Source organism: Rhamphochromis longiceps, linkage group LG3 (genome assembly GCF_057381845.1).
Source record: "Rhamphochromis longiceps isolate RC_006_pf linkage group LG3, R_longiceps_female_GT1.1, whole genome shotgun sequence".
NCBI lineage: Eukaryota > Metazoa > Chordata > Actinopteri > Cichliformes > Cichlidae > Rhamphochromis > Rhamphochromis longiceps.
In genome coordinates, this window is record NC_140559.1 from 30,315,899 (window position 1) to 30,339,803 (window position 23,905).

At 41.1% G+C, this 23,905-nt stretch overlaps 2 protein-coding genes and 1 pseudogene across 2 annotated transcripts; all 3 read left to right on the forward strand.

Moving 5' to 3' along the window:
- Window positions 1-3,821: 3,821 nt before the first annotated feature.
- On the forward strand, window positions 3,822-5,404 carry LOC146674036 (uncharacterized; annotated as a pseudogene).
- Window positions 5,405-8,164: 2,760 nt separating this feature from the next.
- On the forward strand, window positions 8,165-9,895 carry LOC146674037 (tripartite motif-containing protein 16-like). The gene is made up of 3 exons (XM_085401035.1): window positions 8,165-8,839; window positions 8,891-9,106; window positions 9,173-9,895. Exons 1-3 carry the CDS (start codon window positions 8,165-8,167, stop codon window positions 9,566-9,568), a joined length of 1,287 nt encoding a protein of 428 aa, XP_085257161.1. The 3' UTR covers window positions 9,569-9,895.
- A 10,600-nt stretch (window positions 9,896-20,495) lies between these two features.
- On the forward strand, window positions 20,496-23,561 carry LOC146674038 (tripartite motif-containing protein 16-like). Its single transcript, XM_085393066.1, has one exon. The coding sequence runs from the start codon at window positions 20,627-20,629 to the stop codon at window positions 22,301-22,303; it is 1,677 nt and encodes a 558-aa protein (XP_085249192.1). The 5' UTR covers window positions 20,496-20,626; the 3' UTR covers window positions 22,304-23,561.
- The last annotated feature ends 344 nt before the right edge of the window (window positions 23,562-23,905 follow it).

Consider the following 23,905-nt stretch of genomic DNA (forward strand, 5'->3'; position numbering starts at 1 on the left):
CAAAAAATCTCCAGCTGTTTTTGCATAGCAAACCCGGACCAATATGGATCCCCTCTGGGCGCTCTCTCTGCTGTTTGCTGATGATAAGTTGGAGGTGATTGAGTGCTGAGCTAGCGTTAGCATGTAGGAGGGCATGTAAACAATGGTAAATTGCAAGGTAGATAGTAATGCCTGCACTGAATGGACATGGCCTCTAAGTCTGGTGATCAGTGACTGTCTATAGTTCTAATTTTATAGCACCAGTCCTGAAGTACATAGGGACAGAGCTCACAACCCCTTTTCTTACCAGCGTCTTTGTTAGGGTTTTGTTACGGTTTGCCTCAGTGCCATCTGGGATGTCAAAATCAGAATCAGAATATTTTAAGAATCCCTAAAAGCCAGGAGTCAGTTACAATCAGTAGACAAAACTCCCCGACAAAGCGGTTGAATTAAGTCTCTGATTGTAGCTCCTCTATTTTGTTTGCGAGGGATTTGCCATTTGTGAAAAAGATGGATGGAAACAGGGGTTTGTGTTGTTGTTTTTGCAGCTCAACGCAATAGCAGGCTCTGCAGCGCCGCTTTTGTTTCCTCTGCCTGAGCAGCCTGAGTTGCTTGCTGTTACCAACAATAACCCACAGCCTTACAATCTCAGGTGAGATGCTATCAGTCCAATCTGACATGAAGTCCGGGTTCATGCTGAGGCCGATGTCTATTAGTTCCTGATGACTGAAAGTGATAAGGGCGTTGCAGGAAGATGCACCCCAAAAGCATATTAGGAAAGGGTCAGGGTCATGTTTCAAACCAAAATTAACAACTACAACAATACTTGTAGAGTTTTTAAATTCAAGGAATAATATGATTATAACGTACATAAAACAATGTTTCATATGCTGATGAAAAAAGAGGGGTTTTGAGCTGTGCCAAGGAGTCCAGCTGATGAAGGTGAAGGGGTTATAAGTTCTAAAGACAAGGTGTAGCACGACTAATGGCTCTGGCACTAATGATTCTAAGTCTAAAATGAGGAAGCGGTCAGCAGAGTAATTGAAGCAGCTGAGCTGTTGAAGCAGTTGAGCACAGAAAGGACTGTAAGTATAGAATAGAATAGGATAGAATAGAATAGAATAGAATAGAATTCAACTTTATTGTCATTGCACATGTCACAGGTACAGGGCAACGAAATGCAGTTTGCATTGCTTTAGCCATGATATAGATAGACCCCCCCTGGCTTCTGCTCCGCGGCTGCTGAGTGAGCCCTCATCTGGGACTCTCCTCAGCTCTTTCTGGGACAGTGGCGCGGCTGCCCCTCTGTTGGTCTTCCTTGGTCTCTTGTGTTCTGGGGGCCTCTGGATGTCTGGAGTTTTGATCTCCTCCATACCTGCTTCATGCCCTGGAGGACGGGGCTGTGGCCCCCCCACACCCTCTAGCAGATCATTACATGAAGGAACCTTTAAAAAAAAAAAAAAAAACAAGCGCGTCCATGCTCACAGGTGTACACACGGGTGATCACACCCACAAACTACAACCTTTTTGGCTCCTACCTCAAAGCACACTGTGTTCTGTTGATCTTATGTGCTGCACAATAATGTTTAATATTTAGTATTTACTGTCATATTCCCATATATCATTGTGATGTTGTTTATTCTATTACCGTACTCTTGTTCTCTTCTGCTTGTTTTCTTTTTTCTTTCTCAACAGGTGATCCAGGTGATTGATATATGCATTTTTTTTTCTTTTTCTTTTTTTTTCCCTACCCATTCTGTTGGTTTTTGTTTTTTGCCCTTCTCCCCCGTCCCTCTTCTCAGCTGTTTCTCTTTCCCTCTTTCTTTCTCCCCTTCTTTCCTCCAGTCAAGTCTGTCCCGTATTCAGCAAGTGAAAATAAAATAAACAATAAAAGGTGAATCAAATGGCCCATTACGGCAAGGCTGGGATGGTCAATTTGGTAAAGTAAATCCGTTGGGCATCTTTCTTTGCCTTTAGACAACAATTCTGATGGTAAAAGAGCCAAACGGGACAGGCCAAAAAAAAAAAAAAACCCACTCCTCCAGACTCCCATCACATAATCCGTCCGCACCACAGTGACATATAAACGTGTGGCCAAAAGTTCAGATCATTTGTTATCAGACCAGCAGGAGCACTTTCTGTTGTGTACCATCACATTTCAACAAAGAACTCCTGTTGATAGGAGGACATGGATCGTTCCCAAAACAAATCCATTACGTGAACTGGAATCTATGGAGCTTCTTTTCGGTGTTCAAACCAAAACCAGACGTCATCCAAACTTACAGATGTTAGAATAACATCGCAAACACTGGTCCGATTTTACAAAGTGATTCTGTTTGTTGCAGCATTGTATTACACAGAAAAATGGATTTATCCAGTATCCAGACTGCATAACACAGATGTACTGATGTAATTATAACCAAACTGGTGGCATGGCGCAATGGGGTGCAATATCATTTCATAGACCCACCAAGTTGGTCTAGACTTCAATACCTCAACAAATACTACTACTGGCACTTTAATATCTATATTCAAGAAAAAACACTGATTATAGGTGTTTTTCTCTAGTGACAACACAGTAAAGATGACAATGTTATTAAAATTTGGTATTCTCACCACACTTAACTTGCCTTGTTTTTTAAGGTATAAACATTACAAATTAGGCAATGAGCATGGTTAAAATTAAACTCACGGTCACTGTTAACATGTCACTGTCACCTACACACTGAAATACAGTTCCGGTTATAGGTTTACATACACATATCATGGGCATGAATGTCATGGTAATTTGGGGCTTTTAATGATTTATAAAAGAAGAAAAGAAGAAGAAAAAAAGCCATGATATAGATATATTACAATATATATTAGCAATAATATAGATATGTGAGTATATTACAAAAATGGGTCTATTATAGTATGTTATAATGTACACGGTATGAAGTATGTTATGAATATTCTATAACTATAAGTATGTACAGGCTGTAGTGAGTACAAGCTATGTACAGGCTATGAACAGGATATAAATATGAAAAACTATACAGACATCTGAGATATACAGCTATACAGAAATGGGAACTATACAAGTTGTAAACAGTTGTAGGATTAAAGATTATCGAATGTACAGAATGATTATTTACACAGAGCTATACAGTAGTGCAGTTAAGATAAGTGAGGGTGTAGATAGTTTCTACAGAGGCTATATAAAGTGCTGGTGGTTGTGAGTGGTGTTCAGTCCATGTTATTATTGTGTGTTTGAGGGTACAGTTGTCCATTGTGTGTGTGTGTGTGTGTGTTAACGTGGGTCAGATGTCAGGAGGCAGAGTTCAGGAGTCTGACAGCTGTGGGGAAGAAGCTGTATGAAGTATGAAGAAGGACTGAAGGATATGGAGGTGCCAAGTCATTGAGTGCTTTCACAAAGAAGAGCAGAATCTTATATTGGATATTGTCAGGGTTATATTGTTGATTGTCATATATGCTTAGAAATATTTAACCATATATGCTTAGAGGTGTATAATCGATTGTGTAGTGATAGGATGTGTGATCCTAAGTTGTCTGCAATATATATATATATATATATATATATATATATATATATATATATATATATATATATATATATATATATATATATATCTGTCCAGATATCTGTGGCAACCCCCTTGGGAGCATATCCCACTTTGACTTTGGGGCTTAGAGGTCATACTCGGCACAAAGGTCATACTCCACTAGCAACTAAACATTGTCATTATGGGTTGAATCCTTTGGCTCTACCAATATTGGTCCATCTGCAATGTTGGTATGGCTGTCCTCATATTGTTCCCCTGCCACCTTGGCTGAGGACCATGGACTCAGACTTGGAGGTGCCAATTCTCATTCCCACTGATTCATATTTGGCTACAAACCGCTTCAGTGAAAGCTGGAAGCCACCACTTGATGAAGCTGACGGAACTATGTCATCTGTAAAAAACAGAGTTGAGAATCTGAGGCCACCTATTGGCAACAACTAGATATTGTGTCTATAAAAACAATGAACAGAATTGGTAACAAATCGCAGCACTGATGGAATCTAACACTCATTGGGAATTGTTGTACAAGAGCTGAATGGCTCGTAACAATGCACCAGACACCACAGTCTAACTAAGGTATGATTTAGGGTCACCTGATCCATCTCTAACTATATGCTAACTGTGTGCAACAAATATTGGAGGCACCGCTGGGATTATTAACGTTGTGTCCAGCGTGATGAAAATAAGGAAGGGACGTGGCTACAGCAACCATGATGGACCTAGAGGAGCTGGCAGACACTGTGTCCCAAACACTCTGGAACCTACAACTCGACCAACTCAAAGGGGTGTGTGCTGAAGCTAAAATCCCTAGTGGAAATGTCACAACAAGATGAACTTTAATAAAATTAATCACAGAATCTATGGACAAGGCTATTAATGATGAAAAACAGGATGTTGCACTCTACTATCTAAAGAAATTGTTAGAAAGTGTCAACCCAGCGACAGAGAGCACCTGAAACACAGAAAGTGTAGGAATTACAACAGGCTCGCCACAGGGAACTCAGGAAACAAGGGAATAAGTTGATTTAATATAAAGATACGCACAGCTCTAGAGAAACAGCGAAGCACTGCAGGAAGAAATTAGGAGGCTGAGTGAAAGGGTGGAGAGGACACCACTAAGTCTGCCGACCACCCCACAAAATGTGCTGCCTGTCGCAGCCAACCACCTTTCGGAAGTGACGATAAGGAGGGAATTCAAGATCTGTGGTCAAATTGGGGAGAAGGGCCAAAAGGACAGACTCTCATACATCAACTTGATGCATCAGATTGATCGAGGTCTGAACAACGGAAACAGTGAAGCGGAGGTTATAGAAGCTGTGGTGAAGTCTGTCAGCCCAGGTTTGAGTCTTAGAGCCATGCTTGAGATAAAACGTGATCTCACCCTCCCCCAATTGAAGGCCATATTAGAGGGGCATTTTAAAGAAGACAGCACCACAGATTTGTATCACAGACTAGTGAACGTCACACAAGACAGCCGTGAGTCTCCCCAAAACTTCCTCTTCAGAGCAACTGAGTTAAAAGAGAGGCTGCTGCTCGCATTGGAAGACACAGGGTCCGATGAACAATACAGCCCTGAGCTCATCCAGAAGAAATTCTTGAGGTCGGTTAGTACTGGGCTACTGAGGGACCTTATCAAGTTTCGGCTTAAGCCCTATCTTGATGACCCGCGGGTGACAGATGAAACCCTCATTGATAAGATGAATGAAGCAGCTGGTGTTGAATCAGAAAGGCAATTGAAGCAAAAGAAAACTACAGGCAGCAAATCTGTAAATGTAAATGAACTCCAGACGGAAAGGCAAGCCAGTCAATTGGGTCTGGGTGTGGCTGAAACTAGGTTGGGGACTCAAGAGCGGAAGTAGTGAAACCCAAGAGCCGCAGAACACCTGTTGTAGCTGCTTCCCGAGAGTCAGAGCTGCATGAAACAGTCAGGCTGCTGAGAGAGCATATGGCTGAATTAAGGAGGAGCATCACCACCCCTCAAGGCCCCACTCGCCCACGAAGAACCAGTGGGAGGAGGGGATGTAAGGCATGCCAGGAGAAGGGAACAGATGATCGGTGTGAACACTGCTTCATGTGTGGCCAGCCAGGAAGTTGGGCAGCAGAAAGATCGGAGGGCACTCAAGCGGCAATCCAGACCATTGCCCCTCCCAAATCATTAATTCCCATCCACACAGAAGCAGATGACAAGTTGCATGAACTGCTTTGGAATCAAATAAGACAGCTGGAGGCAGAATTAGAGCAAAGTGGCAAGGCTAAAGAAACTGGGTGCCACGTATGCCAGTCATCTCTCACTACACTGTCAGGCTAAGCTGAGAGCCCTGGTCGGGAAGAAGTGTATGGTGGATTGTTTCTTTGAAGGGGTAGAAACACAAGCATTGTGGGATACAGGGTCACAGGTGACTATCATTAATGAGAACTGGAGGAAGTCTTGCTTTCCACATATCCAACTGAGAAGCACAAGTGAACTCCTAGTTGAGGATGAGGCTCTAGTGGGTAAAGCAGCGAACCAAACACCCATACCCTTTGCAGTTTGGGTTGAGCTCAAATTTAGGCTGGGGTCAACTAGAGATCCGCAGCCAGAGTTAGTTGTCCCCGTGCTTGACTCAAAAGAGCCAGGAGTAGCAGAGCCACCTATCATTGGCTATAATGTGATTGAGCATTTTGTAAAGGATGGAATGGAGCATCATCCAGATGTTACACCTGCTGTGGTAAAGGAAACCTTCTCGATTGATTGTAAGAAAGCAGAAGTGCTAATCAACATCATGCAGCGCTGCCACAAAAATGATGAAGAGGGTGTGGTGAAAGTTGGGAGACAAAAGATAGTGATTCCAGCTGGACAAAGCAGGGAGGTTAAGTGTAGTGTGAGGACAGGTCCCCTCCCCCTGAAACAGGAGGTTCTTGTTCAACCAGAGGACATTTCAAAACTACCAGAGGGGGTTAACCTGAATGATACTGTCATTGGCCTGCAGAGGGGAACCCTGTCCAGGGTGGTTATTCTGGTCACAAATGGCAGCAGCCATGACATCCCCCTCCTCCCTCATGTAGTGTTGGGACGACTACAGCAAGTGAAGGCTATTTACCCAGTAGACGTAAGACCAGTAAGTGCTGAAAACAAGGGCAAGTTGACGTGTGCTAGTGAAAACACAGGGAGCACCCCAGCGCCCCAGAACGGCACAAAGGGGAGTATAAGGAGGTGGGCAGTTGCAGCCAAGATTTATGGGACCCACCTGTGTCAGTTGATTACCTGACCCCAGATCAGTAGGAGCAGGTGAAAAAGGTGCTACGTGAAGAGTGTGTTGCATTTTCAAAAGATAAGAGCGATGTGTGATGCATCCCCTCCCTGAAGTTAAAGATCAGATTGAATGACACAACCCCAGTAAGCTGCACATACATCTCAGTTCCCAAGCCACTCCATAAGGAGGTGAAGGAGTATTTGGAGGACCTGTTGAACAGAGGATGGATTCAGAAATCCCGATCCCCCTACTCATCACTCATCGTCTGGGTGCGCAAAAAGGATGGAAGTTTGCGTCTCTGCGCTGATTACCGGGAGTTCCAGCGCAGTTATGGAAGAGTGCCTTGCAGGCTTGAGGGATGAAATATCTCAGCCATATCTGGATGACAATTTGGTCCACAGTAGGTCATTTCAGGACCACCTGCGTGATCTGAGGGAGGTCCTGCGCCATTATCAAGCGCACGGGGTGAAGCTGACCCCCAAAAAGTGTGAAGTGTTCAAGGACAAGGTGAAATTCCTGGGAAAGATTGTATCCAAAGATGGCTGCATGGACCCTGCTGAATTGGCACCAGTGCAAGGACTAAAAAATGCAAACCTGAGACTGTGGGAGGCCTAAGGAAAATGCTAGGTTTCCTGTCATACTCCCGCCCCTACATTGCAAACTTCTCACGCACTGCCAAGCCACTATACCAGCTGCTATTGACCGGAAAGATTCAAGTGATTACGGAAAGAAGATCAACGGTAATCAGGCACGAAGGAATCATCCCACCAAGTGATTCCAGGAAGGCTGGGTACTCTGAACTTACTACACATTTTGGTGTGTAAATGCAAAAACACACAAGACTCATTATCCCACTTTAAGGCACAGGGAAGAAAACTTCTTGTCCACCAGTAAAACCCCAATGTACAGGCAGCAAGCTGAGGAGATACTAGGATATCCACTGCCTCTAACCAAGGGCAACTCTAGGCTGAAACAGAGTCCATTGCCTCTCCAGCAGACTGGTTCTAGTTCTAGACTAGCCCAATTACACGAAGAGGTTTTCTCAACCTCACGTTCTACCTCAGGTTACTTCCCTATCAGAGGGGTAACATTACATTTACAAATAGGTGTTGCTTCCTAAATTCAGAAACTTACAATCAGGATTTGTTTTCCTGTTTTCTGTAACTGAACTGTTTCAAAGCAGTACTGAACATGCAAACACAATTCAATTTGTCCATAACTCTGTCAATAAAGATATGAATGCTGCCAAACTACCGAATGTATGACTAAGACTGATAACCACTCCCTTCTCTCAACACACATTCACCATTGGCACTTTCAGTTCAGGCAATAGTCTAATCACTACAGTTCAAAGTACAAACATTGCAGCTGCTACAGAAAGGAGAAATGGCGCACAGAAGAAATGAGCTGAATTCAGAAACCTTCTCTTGTTGCATCTGTTTGGATCTACTGAAGGATCCGGTGACTACAGCCTGTGGACACAGCTACTGCAGGAACTGTATTAAAAGTTTCTGGGATGAAGAGGACAGGAAGGGAATCCACAGCTGCCCTCAGTGCAGGAAGACTTTCATACCGAGGCCTGTCCTGGAGAAAAACACCATGTTAGCAGCTTTAGTGGAGCAGCTGAAGAAGAGTGGACTCCAAGCTGCTCCAGCTGATCACTGCTATGCTGGACCTGAAGATGTGGCCTGTGATGTCTGCACTGGGAGGAAGCTGAAAGCCATCAAGTCCTGTTTATCTTGTCCAGCCTCTTACTGTGAGAAACACCTCCAACCTCACTATGATGCAGCTCCATTAAAGAAACACAAGCTGGTGGCCCCCTCCAAGAAGCTCCAGGACAACATCTGCTCTCGTCATGATGAGGTGATGAAGATTTTCTGTCGTACTGATCAGCAGAGTATCTGTTATCTCTGCACAATGGATGAACATAAAGGCCATGAAACAGTCCCAGCTGCAGCAGAAAGGACTGAGAAGCAGAAAGAGCTTGAGGTGAGACGACTAAACATCCAGCAGAGAATCCAGGAGCGAGAGAAAGATGTGAAGCTGCTTCAACAGGAGGTGGAGGCCATCAATGGCTCTGCTGATCAGCTGATGCATGTTGAGCTGGAGCAGCTCTTAAGCAAAGAGGACCACAACCAGTTTCTACACAACTACCCCTCACCAAGAGAGGAATGGACAAACATCTCACTGACAGTCACTGAAGAGGATGTTTTACTGTCACCAGCAGAGCCAAAGACCAGAGCTGGATTCTTAAAATATTCACGTGAAATCACACTGGATCCAAACACAACAAATAAATATCTGTTATTATCTGAGGAGAACAGAAAAGTAACAGTAATGAAAGTACAACCGCCTTATTCTGTTCATCCAGACAGATTTACTTTTTATCGGCAGGTCCTGAGTAGAGAGAGTCTGACTGGACGTTGTTACTGGGAGGTGGAGTGGAGAGGGAGAGGAATTCGTGTAGCCGCTGCATATGAGAAAATCAAAAGAGCAGGGAGGTTTTATGAATGTGGTTTTGGGTGGAATGACAAATCTTGGGCATTACGTTGTGACACAAACAGCTATAAATTTTGGCACAACAAAGTCCAAACTGTCCTCTCAGGTCCTCGGTCCTCCAGAGTAGGAGTGTACCTGGATCACAGAGCAGGTATTCTGTCTTTCTACAGCGTCTCTGAAACCATGACTCTCCTCCACAGAGTCCAGACCACATTCACTCAGCCGCTCTATGCTGGAATTCGCCTTTATTCCTTTGATGGAGCCACTGCAGAGTTGATTAAAGTCAAATAGAGAAGACAGGTTCATGTTGATCCCTGACCATTATATGTACTTGTGTAGTTTCTAAATGAGGCTTTACATTTTAGAAGCTGAGAAGTTCAGTGGTCCATTGATGTGTGAAAATAATATTGCACTGATTCAAACTGTACTTACATTTATATACCTTACATCAATATAAATCTGAATTTGTTCTTATGGCTGATAATCATGTGAGTTTAAATGATACTACTCTTCATATTCAGCATGTTTGAAATCTGTCATCAGTCTGGTTAGTGGTTTTATTCTGTAGTTGCTGTAGTGGGTTGTCAAATGCAACAATATATTGGAGCTGCAGTGATTCATCAGTTAGTTGTCATGGTCTGCGTGCAGGCGGGCAGGAAACAGACCCAATATGCAGGCTCGTGGAGGCGTAAACTTAAATTCAAAGAACCTCAGCTTTATTGCTGGCACTGAACTGAACCCATACTAACACTAGAAATCACAAACCACACAGAAATCATAAAATAACAATAACAATACACAAAACACTGGGTCATCGACCCAGGACTGTGACATTAGTCAATAATTGGAGAACTGATTCTTTTATAATTACTTCACACTGAAACGTTTTGTTGTGTTTTTTTCTTTTCTTTCATTTTATACTTAACATTTTTTAACATTAAGAGTCTTATACCCCACAGGATTTAAAGCTGTGAAGTGACAAACACACAAAAATGTATATCCAAAAAAAAATTATGTTGATTTTCAAAACAGTTTAAGTTTAGTATGCTCCTGTTTTGTCATGTCACTTTAAATAAAGAGGGATACATATTTTGATGAATAGGAGAGATCATGTCTGGGGCTTGTAAAGAGGTGTGAGCCAGTTATTTGTGTTATCAGTTGTGTAAGCGGTAAAGGTTGTTGAACTGATATGGCTTCACAGTAACAAGCACACGTTGCCTTGATCAGGTCAAGGTTTAACTGTGGGGTTTTTTTTATCTAGGACCAGTTAAGACCATCTCAGTTTATGCTCTTCAAGTGGAGGTAAGAGAAATTACGCCTTGAATTCAGAGGAGGCAGCTCTCCGCAAATTATTGGATTAGATTAAAGTGGCATGATGAAAGCCACTGACATAGAAAGTCTTGGAGGCTTGAAGAACTCAGCACAGCAAAAAAAAAAAAAAAAAAAAAAAAAAAAAAAAAAAAGGATTGTTGCCCCTGTGTGCAAATCGAGTTTGGAAGTTTCAAAACGCATGTGTTCACATGGAGCTTCTGAAGCGCAGATGTTTCCAAACACTGCTCCAAAGCGTGGTTCAAAATGCCCAGGTCATGTGACCATAACTAAACGAGGTTTAGGTGCAATTCACCACAGTTTCAGCAGCTGGCGTACCTGGTACTGGGCAGTGTGAGACTCAGACAGTTACACTTTCTTTTAAACAGAGTGATTTGACCTGGGACTTGTAACTAGTGAATTGATGTTTTTAAAACTACCTCTTCTATGTATTACTCATGCAAGTGTAAAAGAAAGCAATATCCTCTCTGTCATTATTATTGTTGCTGTGGATTGTGAAGACCAATATAGATGATCCAATCACATAAACACCAGAATCCAAAATGTAATCAAATAAATATTATATAGATATATAAACAATATGTAGAAGTCTTATTAGAATAATTATGGCCACACAGATAAGAGAAAGTGAGATAAACAGAGACTAGTGGGTGAACTCCATTCACTCATATTTGCAGAGAGAGAAAGAAATACTGTGCTATTAACTCATTTAAGTATCTCAATAAAAACTGTCTGTGCTTTCAGGGAGAAAAAAACGGGTCAGCATCTGACTCTGTCTGCGCTCTACATTTTTTCTACCTTCTAATCTGTTAGTCACATACTCTGCCACTATAAAGATTAGTTATTCTATAGAAAAATGATGTTATAAACACGTTAGAAAAACACATCCATTAAATGCAGGTGACCTATTTCATAAAATGTTTCATGGCAAAATCCACAGCAGTATACAGTTTTGGAAGGTTTTTTCATGCTTCAGACGTTGCTCAGCAGAGAATGATTTAAATGGCATATCCTTGTAGCACCTGTGAGGAGAGCGTCAGTGAGATGTCACAATTGAAAATTAATGTACAAATTCCCACAGGTGTAATCTCTTAAATATGGAAGCAGCATATCAGAGTGCTTTCAAATGCCTTTTTTCCCACACAAGTTTTTATTTTTCTTTCATTTCTGATGTTTTATAGAAGTGTAAAAATTGATGTTTTGACTGTTTGGATAAACTTGCCTCAGTCTGTATTATATTTTATTTTTTACATCACTATCATGAGACGTTGGTTGTTTGAAAGAAGTTGGACTTATTTTTTAATGACTGATGAAAATTTGGTGGTGGGAGAAGTTTTGAAATGGAGCACACCAATAAAAAATGTTTGATAACAAATGGTCTAAATCAGGGGTCTTAAACTTAAATGAGCTGTAGGTCACTGCTGGCGTTGTCATCTCACTGGAGGGCCACTTTAGTTTAAGTAGTACAAAAAACAAACAAACAAACAGCAAGAAAACACCCACAAATATTTCCAAAAATGTAGCGTTTTGTTTGTTAAATGTTGTATAACAAGACAAAACTGCAAAAGTGAATGCTATTTTTTCTCTCACTCTTAACTGAAACTTTTCATTGAACTACCAAATAAACACATTGGTACTCTCTTTCTGGACAGACACATGGCAGCACTTGTGCTATAATTTTGTTCATTTTTAACAAAATAAAAATGCAGACATAAGTGCACACATTAGTTTTTGACTGCGAGTACAAATAACTGTCTCACTGAAATAACACAGCCAAATCCCTCTCTCTGCTCATATTGCCTTAATATTAAATAATTTTTGGATCTATAAGATCTATAAAAACTTATTTTGACATTGTACTCAACAACAAACAAATACTCCCTAACAAAAAAAGTAACTTTAAGGGCCAAATTGCAATATATTTCCTCACATCAATATACAGGCCGCAAGTAGGGGTGACATGGGCCACGAGTGGCCCCCGGGCCGCGAATTTGAGACCCCTGGTCTAAATGTACAGGTGTGATAAAAAGCTTACATCCACTCATCATCATGGGCATAAATGACATTGTAGTTTACAGGATATCTGTACAGGTTTTTAAAATCTAAGAATATTCTAACTGTATTCTTTTTCTGATCTATTGCGTTTCTAAATCCTTCGATCGATGTAATTAATGCCAATCATGCCGAACTGTTTGATCTGAAACTACTGACTCTAAGAGAGTAATTTATGTCTGTGTCATCAATTATTGAACAAATTTTTGAGATTTCTGGAGAACTCTGGAAATTGAGAAACAGGCCTATAATTTGTGAAGTGGTGGCTATCCTCAGTTTTATGCAGCAGCAGAACTTTAACTATTTTCATTTAGTTTGGAAGTACCGTTCTGAATAATCCCGAAATGTATGTTAGTGGTTCTGAAATCCCTTCACTGATCTTCTTGACAGTTTTCATAACAGTAGATGATTTGTATCTACACTTATTTACAGTATCAATGCTTTCGTTTTCCTTCACTCTTGTAAAGAACATTGAGTTAGGATTTCTTCTACCACTCGGGTGCACTAACCTTCTAATTTACATCTGCTAATCAGAATGTTGGTAGTTTGATCCTTCGCTTCTCCAGTCTGCATACAAAAGATTCTTGATACTAGTTATGAATGTTTGATAGAAATCAATAAAGCAGAGGGAAAAAGCTTGTGTGAATGAGGCATGTGTCATGGTCCGGGTGAGTGCGGGGTTTTTCCACTCTGCTGGGCTCCACCTTCAGGCAGAGACTCCAATCAGCTTTCACACCTGATTCCAATCAAGTCACCAGTATAGAGCTTTGAAGTTGGCGTCATGTCGCAATGCATTGTGGGAGCGTGGCACCATTTTCGGGGTCTACGAATCAAAACAAACACACTGTGTTGGAACGACTCAAAAGAGAATGGACTGTATAGAGATCTAGAGTTCTATTGTTGATCAACAAAGCACAAGAATCAGAATACAATACAAAATACAAAATCAAACCAAAACAAGAGAACTCAAATTACTGGGTCAAACTGACCCAGAACCGTGACAATCACACCCCATTCACACAAGCACTTTTTAAAAACTGTTTAGTGCTTACTGTCTAACATTCATACGCATTCACACTCTGAATGCTTTGGAGAGCAACATGGGGTTAGCATCAAAACAGGAAACAGGATATATGATCCAGCAGAAATGTTGGGCTTTACAAAGGTGACAGGCTAAAGTTTTATGATATAAGCATGCAAAAACAGTACAGAAACAGGAGGAGGACATCTCTATTTACTGTCTGGTCTAATTATTAGTGGTTTACAAAGGATGAGAACTTGTTTAACCATAAACCTCAGCATGGTTCAGTCTGTTAGTGATGGTAAATTCGATTCTTTTTACTGAATCGAGTTTGAATGAGTCACTCACCAAAGTGAATCGGGTTTGAGTCATTTCAGTCACAGAACCAGTTGTCCAGAGAGTGCAAAAAATGTACATTTTCACTCAACCTTAATTTGTTTCTCTTTTCATGTATATCCTACTGCTAAGATGAGTGATTTAAAAAAACCCAACTATTTTTATAGAGCAAAAAGATTAAGACTTCTAAAGGGAACATTTATTTGATTTATTTTCATTTTATTTTAGGCAAGGCAAGTTAGGCAAGTTTATTTGTATAGCACAATTCAACAACAATTTGATTCAAAGTGCTTTACAGAGACATTAGAAACAAAAACAAATAAAAAGCATGATTTAAAACTGATTAGAACAAGCAAACAAACAAACTAATTAACAAACAAACAAACAAACAAACAAACAAACAAAACAGTATATAAAATCAAAACAGATAAAATCAGTAGTTAAAATGTTAGTTTTGAAATTTAAGCTTAAAGTGTGGATTTGGTGCTTTATTCAAATGCAGCTGAGAACAGGTGAGTCTTCAACCTGGATTTAAATAAACTGAGTGTTTCAGCTGATCTGAGGCTTTCTGGGAGTTTGTTCCAGATATAAGGAGCATAAAAGCTGAATGCAGCTTCTCCGTGTCTGGTTCTGACTCTGGGAACTGATAAAAGACCAGATCCAGATGACCTGAGGGATCTGGAAGGTTCATACTGGGTCAGGAGGTCATTGATGTATTTTGGTCCTAAACCATTCAGAGCTTTATAGACCAGCATCAGAACTTTAAAGTCTATCCTCTGACGGACAGGCAGCCAGTGTAAAGACCTCAGAGCTGGACTGCTGTGGTCCACTTTTTTGGTCTTAGGAGGCAGAGCTGTTGAGAAATGCTAGGAGCTAACTGGGCGCTAACCGCATCATTCAAATATATTGAATGTCGCAATGTTGGCAAAGAGAGGAAGTGACGTAAGATTTGCGCATGCGGGGTACCGATCGGGTTTCCGGTACGGATCGGGTAGTGACAAGCCAGGAGGGAGGGGGTGTGAGTGAGTGCTGAGCATGAGAAGGTGGGTGAGGGTGCGGGGGGGCTGAGCATTGACTGTAGAAAACATGGACAACGCGACAGCTCCCCGAAAATGAAGCCAAAACGTCTCTATCGCCGTCATAAACCCCGCCTCCTCCATGTTAGCGGATAAGACTGGGGTCAGACTAAAATAAATTTATTCTCTTTTGTTATCAATGGTTCTCATCACGCTGATTTATGTTCAAGGGGTCTCCTCTCCCATAGGTTTGATTCTAATTCCTACCGCGGTGATGTTAAATTGGAGTGAGACGTCATCATAGCAGCTTTGACTGGCAGCTGCAGTCACGGAGAAACTTGCGTATCTCTGTTCGGGAATAGCAGATAGAGCGTAGGCTCTGAGAGGAGGGCCAGCGTTTACGCTACGAAGACACGACCGAGTGTTTTAACCTGACAGCCTGAGGTGTTCTTCAGTAAACTGGACTCCCCGACAGAAGGACCCGAGGCCCTGCTGCACTTTTTCGGTAAGTTAAACGTGTTTGTAAGCTAATCCGTAACTACCGTCCTTAGCTCGGTCCTGAGACCTAGCTAGCTAAGATGGGGACTCGGCTGTCAGGGTTCGTTTAGCTAATCTGTGCAGGTGAATGAATTTACCCTGACTAAAGAAATCAAGAGAAACGCCCCAGGCTGCTCAGTCATTAATTAACGTCACTGTACTTTTATTACAAGTGTTATACTTTAAAAACAGCAGGCTGCACCCTGCTGCAGCTGAATATTAAATATGTGCAAACAACAGCATGTTTTCAGTCTCTTGCCACATCTGTAAAGACAGTAACATTTTTTTTTAAAGCTTGAACTTCAGTAACTCCTCATTAATCAGGAACTATGGATTAAAGTACTGTAGTGTACTGCAATACTGAAAAAAATGCAAGAGAAGAACTTCAGATCCTGAGTGTGTGAGGACAGAAGAATCAGCTTTATTTCAATTTTGAGGGATAAAATTTATATTTGAGTTTGATGGTTCTGTTCTCTTTGTGATTACAGGAGCTGCCCTCAGATTCAGACCTCAGCACCACCCAGTGACAGCAGACAGATCATCCAACATGTTAACTGCAAAATGAACTGATGAAAACAGTACAAAGGTTAAAGTACCACATGTGCTGTCAGTGAAAGCTGCAGCTGTTTTATTGATAAAGTTAAAAACAAAAGGATTAATCACTCATGTAACTGTGTCACTATATATCAGCATTAACAGGACCTCAGTTTGGTGTTTCACAAAGCTGCTGATCTCAGACCTGCACAGCTTCCGTTTTAAACACTTGATGTACTCAGCTGCATGAAGAGCATATGAGATTTTCTCTAAAACAATTAAATAAAACCTGATGAAGGTCAAAGGTCGTCACTTGTATGTTGAACTACAAACTTGTCATGTGGAATTCTTTCACAGTTTTTTGCAGATAGTGTGTTATTTACCATAAAGTGATTCAGAGTTATTCATACCAAAGTAACCAGAGAGGATCATATGTTTTTAAATATGTAACTTTCTACAGGACTGAATATATTATGTTTATGTAAAAGTCCGGAGCCATCTTTTGTGTGTGTGTGTGTGTGTGTGTGTGTGTGTGTGTGTGTGTGTGTGTGTGTGATTTACATTGCTGTGCTTGAGAGCCACCATCTACCGGAACCAAATTCCTTGTATGTGTCTGCACATATACTTGGCCAATAAACATGATTCTGATTCTGATCTGTTTGACCATCACCAGTTAATCTGTAACACCGGCAATATTTATTCCCTTGGTTTGTTGCTGTGTGTGATTGCCAGAAGGTGAGTTCTGATCGCATTATGTTATGTAGGTTAAATGCTCTTGGGTGTATTTGTTCACTTGAGTGTATGCAATTGCTGTTTTTGCAAAGGCACTATTCAAGCTACTAAGCTGTTGTGTTGCGACAACGCCGGTCTCTGCGATTCTTTTGGTCCTGGTAGAGATCACGCTGAGATGTTTCCATGTTTCACACAATCCTTTTATTACCCATTATTCTTACAGATGCATCTGGAGATCAGCACACTGCATCCTATGCTAAAGGCTGATCTAAAGAACTCCACAAAACAGTTACAGTTAAAACTTCTGGTCTCTTCCCCCCTACAGTAAACACCCCCACAATGGAAATAGATAAGATAAAACTTTATTAATCCCTCGGGTGGGTTCCTCTGGGAAATTCTGTTTCCAAAAGCACAGCACCGACAGAAGTTACAGAGTTACAGAATATTATACACACACACACACACACACACACACACACACACACACACACACACACACACACACATATATATAAATAAAATATACGAAGGGGATAAATAGAATAAATAGGAATAAAAATACAAGTAAATTGCACATTTCAAGTATTGAGGTCTATTGCACCATTGACAATAAAAAGAAAACGTATTGCACAAAAATACACTAGTACAGTGGCCAAGGGTGCTGACACCCTGACCCCCATCTCCTTTTAAGGTAGTGTCTCTTTTGCCCTTTGTCTGCCCCTCACCCTCAGTAACTCTTGCTTTCTCCCTGGGGGTGGGTGTTGATTGTCCTCCTGTCCTGCACCTCAGTTCTTTGTTCCCATCCCAGGCCCATTTTTCTATTTTGTATTCCCATTAACCGCCATATTGTAATATTACAACCAATCCCCAAATATATTCTCTTTAACTCTGATCTATATTAAGGAATCTACAGGGAGTGCAGAATTATTAGGCAAGTCGTATTTTTGAGGAATAATTTTATTATTGAACAACAACATGTTCTCAATGAACCCAAAAAAGTCATTAATATCAAAGCTGAATGTTTTTGGAAGTAGTTTTTAGTTTTAGCCATTTTAGGGGGATATCTGTGTGTGTGCAGGTGACTATTACTGTGCATAATTATTAGGCAACTTAACAAAAAACAAATATATATCCATTTCAATTATTTATTTTTACCAGTGACACCAATATAACATCTCCACACTCACAAATATACATTTCTGACATTCAAAAACAAAACAAAAACAAATCAGCGACCAATATAGCCACCTTTCTTTGCAAGGACACTCAGAAGCCTGCCATCCATGGATTCTGTCAGTGTTTTGATCTGTTCACCATCAACATTGCGTGCAGCAGCAACCACAGCCTCCCAGACACTGTTCAGAGAGGTGTACTGTTTTCCCTCCTTGTAAATCTCACATTTGATGATGGACCACAGGTTCTCAATGGGGTTCAGATCAGGTGAACAAGGTGGCCATGTCATTAGTTTTTCTTCTTTTATACCCTTTCTTGCCAGCCACGCTGTGGAGTACTTGGACGCGTGTGATGGAGCATTGTCCTGCATGAAAATCATGTTTTTCTTGAAGGATGCAGACTTCTTCCTGTACCACTGCTTGAAGAAGGTGTCTTCCAGAAACTGGCAGTAGGACTGGGAGTTGAGCTTGACTCCATCCTCAACCCGAAAAGGCCCCACAAGCTCATCTTTGATGATACCAGCCCAAACCAGTACTCCACCTCCACCTTGCTGGCGTCTGAGTCGGACTGGAGCTCTCTGCCCTTTACCAATCCAGCCATGGGCCCATCCATCTGGCCCATCAAGACTCACTCTCATTTCATCAGTCCATAAAACCTTAGAAAAACCAGTCTTGAGATATTTCTTGGCCCAGTCTTGACGTTTCAGCTTGTGTGTCTTGTTCAGTGGTGGTCGTCTTTCAGCCTTTCTTACCTTGGCCATGTCTCTGAGTATTGCACACCTTGTGCTTTTGGGCACTCCAGTGATGTTGCAGCTCTGAAATATGGCCAAACTGGTGGCAAGTGGCATCTTGGCAGCTGCACGCTTGACTTTTCTCAGTTCATGGGCAGTTAGTTTGCGCCTTGGTTTTTCCACACGCTTCTTGCGACCCTGTTGACTATTTTGAATGAAACGCTTGATTGTTTGATGATCACGCTTCAGAAGCTTTGCAATTTTGAGACTGCTGCATCCCTCTGCAAGATATCTCACTATTTTTGACTTTTCTGAGCCTGTCAAGTCCTTCTTTTGACCCATTTTGCCAAAGGAAAGGACGTTGCCTAATAATTATGCACACCTGATATAGGGTGTTGATGTCATTAGACCACACCCCTTCTCATTACAGAGATGCACATCACCTAATATGCTTAATTGGTAGTAGGCTTTCGAGCCTATACAGCTTGGAGTAAGACAACATGCATGTAGAGGATGATGTGGACAAAATACTCATTTGCCTAATATTTCTGCACTCCCTGTATTCTCAACAGTTGTAAACTAGTCCAAACATCTGGCTATGGGGTGCCGGGCCGGCGGCGCGATCGTTGCTTCCTCCCCACGGATGGCTCCGATGGGCCGGGCAAACTTGTGATTTTTTTCCCCACCACTGAGCGATTAAAACTGACTTTTTGGTTTCTCCACCTGCTGAATCTCACTTTAACCTCTGACTGTGCTCATTTTCCTGTTAAGAGGCAAAGGCACTTTGTACAATAATGGCATTAAAAAAATTGCAATTTAAAAAAAAAATCCTTCTTTTTCTTTTGACTCAAGTTGAATACGATTAGAATTATTACATTACTATAGCACAAGGTTCAGTTAGCTTTATAAAAAAAAAAATAGGTGGGAGAAATGTCCTGCAAAGAACTGCTTTTTACTTTTTTTTTTACTTTGAGTACATTTCAAAGCCTATACTTAATTACTTTTACTTGAGTAAAAAAGTTGAACCAGTACTTCAACTTTTACTGTAGTAAAGTGTTTTTTAACACTAGTGTCTGTACTTCTGCTTAAGTACAGAATGTCTAGACTTTTGCCACTTTTGACTGGTTCTCACATACCTGTATTTAGCCACGTTCCTGTTAAAAATGATTGTAGAAGTTGTGATCAACTCAACTGTAACAACAGAAAAATATTTTTAAAGGAGTCAGGGTTTCTTTTTATTATTCCTGTCAAACATTTATCACATTTTTATGGAGATGAATGTGTTTGAAAACACTTTAATTTGTTTACTGACTCATATACCAACTACTACACCTGCTGCACCCTCTCACCTCTGATGGTATTTGAGGGAGAGAAACAACTGAAATGAACATAAACTTAAATGCAACATAAGCATCATGTCAGTGGCTGCCTTATCTGTATGTTTAGGATCATTATCCTCCTGCATTGACTGAAACTGAAGGACTGTTTGTTAACTTCGGTGAGAACTCTGACATTTCTAAACTGAAGTTTATTTATATAGAAGAAAGTGTTAACAAGCTTAAACGTTGATGTGAGCAGTAAATAAAAAGGGTTAAACTATCAGTATCAGTATCGCTCTCAAACTGCTCCTCTTCCTGGAGTGAAGCACAGCCTGATAACCCTCCCTCTTCTTCCTGCTCTTAAACACATCACCTCCTCTCTGTCCATGTGTTTCCTCGTTCCCTCCCCCTCAGATCTGCAGTTTGAAGATGGGTGTAACCAACATGTGGTGACGTGTAAGAGCTGACAGGCTCCATTCACTGCAGAAACATGTTGTTGAGATCAGAGCTCAGACTAGTTTCAGTTATAAGGAAGAGAAACTCACACAGTCACTGACACTGAGAGGAGAAATGGCGCAGAAAGGAGTTCAGCTGGACCGAGAAACCTTCTCTTGTTCCATCTGTTTGGATCTACTGATAAATCCGGTGACTATTCCCTGTGGACACAGCTACTGCATGAACTGTATTAAAGCCCACTTTGATGAAGAGGACAGGAAGGGAATCCACAGCTGCCCTCAGTGCAGGAAGACTTTCACACCGAGGCCTGTCCTGGAGAAAAGCATCATGTTAGCAGAGTTGGTGGAGGAGCTGAAGAAGACTGGACTCCAAGCTGCTCCAGCTGATCACTGCTATGCTGGACCTGAAGATGTGGCCTGTGATGTCTGCACTGGGAGGAAGCTGAGAGCCATCAAGTCCTGTTTAGTCTGTGTTATCTCGTACTGTGAGAAACACCTCCAACCTCACTATGATGCAGCTCCATTAAAGAAACACAAGCTGGTGGCCCCCTCCAAGAAGCTCCAGGAGAACATCTGCTCTCGTCATGATGAGGTGATGAAGATTTTCTGTCGTACTGATCAGCAGAGTATCTGTTATCTCTGCACAATGGATGAACATAAAGGCCATGAAACAGTCCCAGCTGCAGCAGAAAGGACTGAGAAGCAGAAGGAGCTCGAGGTGAGACGACTAAACATCCAGCAGAGAATCCAGGAGCGAGAGAAAGATGTGAAGCTGCTTCAACAGGAGGTGGAGGCCATCAATGGCTCTGCTGATAAAGCAGTGGAGGACAGTGAGAAGATGTTCACTGAGCTGATCCGGCTCATCCAGAAAAGAAGCTCTGATGTGAAGCAGCAGGTCAGATCCCAGCAGGAAACTGAAGTGAGTCGAGTCAAAGAGCTTCAGGAGAAGCTGGAGCAGGAGATCGCTGAGCTGAAGAGGAAAGACGGCGAGCTGGAGCAGCTCTCACACACAGAGGATCACAACCAGTTTCTACACAACTACCCCTCACTGTCAGCACTCAGTGAGTCTACACACTCATCCAGCATCAATATTCGTCCTCTGAGCTACTTTGAGGATGTGACAGCAGCTGTGTCAGAGACCAGAGATAAACTACAGGACATTCTGAGAGATGAATGGACAAACATCTCACTGACAGTGACTGAAGTGGATGTTTTACTGTCACCACCTGAGCCAAAGACCAGAGCTGGATTCTTAAAATATTCATGTGAAATCACACTGGATCCAAACACAGCATACACACATCTGTTATTATCTGAGGGGAACAGAAAAGCAACATTTATGAACCAACAACAATTTTATTTTGATCATCCAGACAGATTCACTGGATGTTATCAGGTTTTGAGTAGACAGACTCTGACTGAATGTTGTTACTGGGAGGTGGAGTGGAGAGGGAGAGGAGTTTGTGTAGCAGTCACATTGAAGAATATCAGCAGAAAAACGGGCCTAAATGAATGTTTTCTTGGATACAATGACAAATCTTGGGCATTACGTTGTGACACAAACAGCTATAAATTTTGGCACAACAAAGTCCAAACTGTCCTCTCAGGTCCTCGGTCCTCCAGAGTAGGAGTGTACCTGGATCACAGAGCAGGTATTCTGTCTTTCTACAGCGTCTCTGAAACCATGACTCTCCTCCACAGAGTCCAGACCACATTCACTCAGCCGCTCTATGCTGGAATTCGGTTTTGTCACTCTGATGGAGACACTGCAGAGTTGATTAAAGTCAAATAGAGAAGACAGGTTCATGTTGATCCCTGACCATTATATGTACTTGTGTAGTTTCTAAATGAGGCTTTACATTTTAGAAGCTGAGAAGTTCAGTGGTCCATTGATGTGTGAAAATAATATTGCACTGATTCAAACTGCACTTACATTTATATACCTTACATCAATATAAATCTGAATTTGTTCTTATGGCTGATAACCATGGCACAACCTCAATTCCAATAAAGTTGAGACATTGTGCCAGATCTGTTTCATCTCAATTCAGAACCAAGAAATTCAAGGTCATCCATGTCTTTGTCTTTAAGGCATTCCTGCAGTTAATTAATTGTTTTTGCCATCTAGTGCTATGGATAGATAAAGATGGGTTACATCTGCATAGCAATGAAAATATGACATGCCTCCCAATCATACTGCGTAAGGGAAACTATATAATGTAAACAAAGTATAGTTAAACTTTTTAAATATAAAAACAAATTATACGGACCTGTATATTGTGGAGAATAGAAATGTTTATTTGCCCTAAGCTGAGTCCTTTAAATAGTTTAATCTGACTGAATGTGCAGCTGCTGTACAGAGACAGAGTGGGTTAAGTTTGAACAGTTTCTGTTTTAAAAGTTGGAACGTTTGGCTGTACATGGAAATATTTATCGTGCACTCACACAATTTTGACTCTTTCTGCGTGGAAATAGTAGCCTTTGACTTCGTGGTGTTTGAAATGAGGGAAGATACAAAAGTAAAATGTGTAGCAAACATGTGATAGAATTATACAATGGAATGACCATAAAAATCCCAAAACTGACCTTGACCATAAAATTGACAAATGGACTTTAATAGTGCATTTCTGTGTTCAGCAAGTCACGATGAACCTGAAATCTGATTAATAACACAAGAGATGTGCCTTCACCCTGCTAAAAGGGATGGAGTGGTAGCTCAGCTCAGATTGTCCACATGTTTTGCATTCTGCTATGTTTTCAGGCTGATTAAAGCTTAAATAATAAAGTGCATTGTGTCATTAATCATGGTAATCTGCATCAGAATTTCAGAAATGTGTCTGTCCTGCACCTGGTGAAATCTGTCATCAAATCAGAACATTAACAGTGTATTAAACACATATTACTGTGCATCATGTCATCAGGAATGTTTTTGAAAAGAATTATAAGACACTAGTGATTTTAATGTATTTTAATATATTTAATGTTTTTAATGTGTTTAATGTATTTTAATGTGTGCAATGTATGTCTGTAACACATTTCATTTTTTCCCACAAGAATAAACATGTAATTTATGTCTATTTCATTTATCTTTTTTTTTTTTTACTGGATTATGAATAATGTAAATGAATAATATTCAGGCACCTCATTGAACGGTTTTCTCCCCACATACATACCTAATATGTATATATTAGTATTACTAGTATATTAATATATACCTAATATGGAACAATAAGGACATCTATTATAATGTTTTTATTATCATACAAAGAATTTGTGGACAAATTCAAAATATCCAAAAGAATCTGCTGTAGTTTTTGATGCTGTAGCAAAAAGTGTCCTCATATATACACTACCAGCCAAAAGTAGCCACCTTTAGCAGACATAACAGGCAAGC

What these genes read in the sequence shown, in the direction of transcription:
- LOC146674037 (XM_085401035.1), top strand. Translation starts at nt 8,165, where the DNA reads ATGGCGCACAGAAGAAATGAGCTGAATTCAGAAACCTTCTCTTGTTGC. An exon ending in AGCTGCTTCAACAGGAGGTG is followed by an intron (nt 8,840 to 8,890) that starts GAGGCCATCAAT and finishes GAGCTGGAGCAG; the next exon opens with CTCTTAAGCAAAGAGGACCA. An exon ending in TATCTGAGGAGAACAGAAAA is followed by an intron (nt 9,107 to 9,172) that starts GTAACAGTAATG and finishes TTTTATCGGCAG; the next exon opens with GTCCTGAGTAGAGAGAGTCT.
- LOC146674038 (XM_085393066.1), top strand. Translation starts at nt 20,627, where the DNA reads ATGGCGCAGAAAGGAGTTCAGCTGGACCGAGAAACCTTCTCTTGTTCC.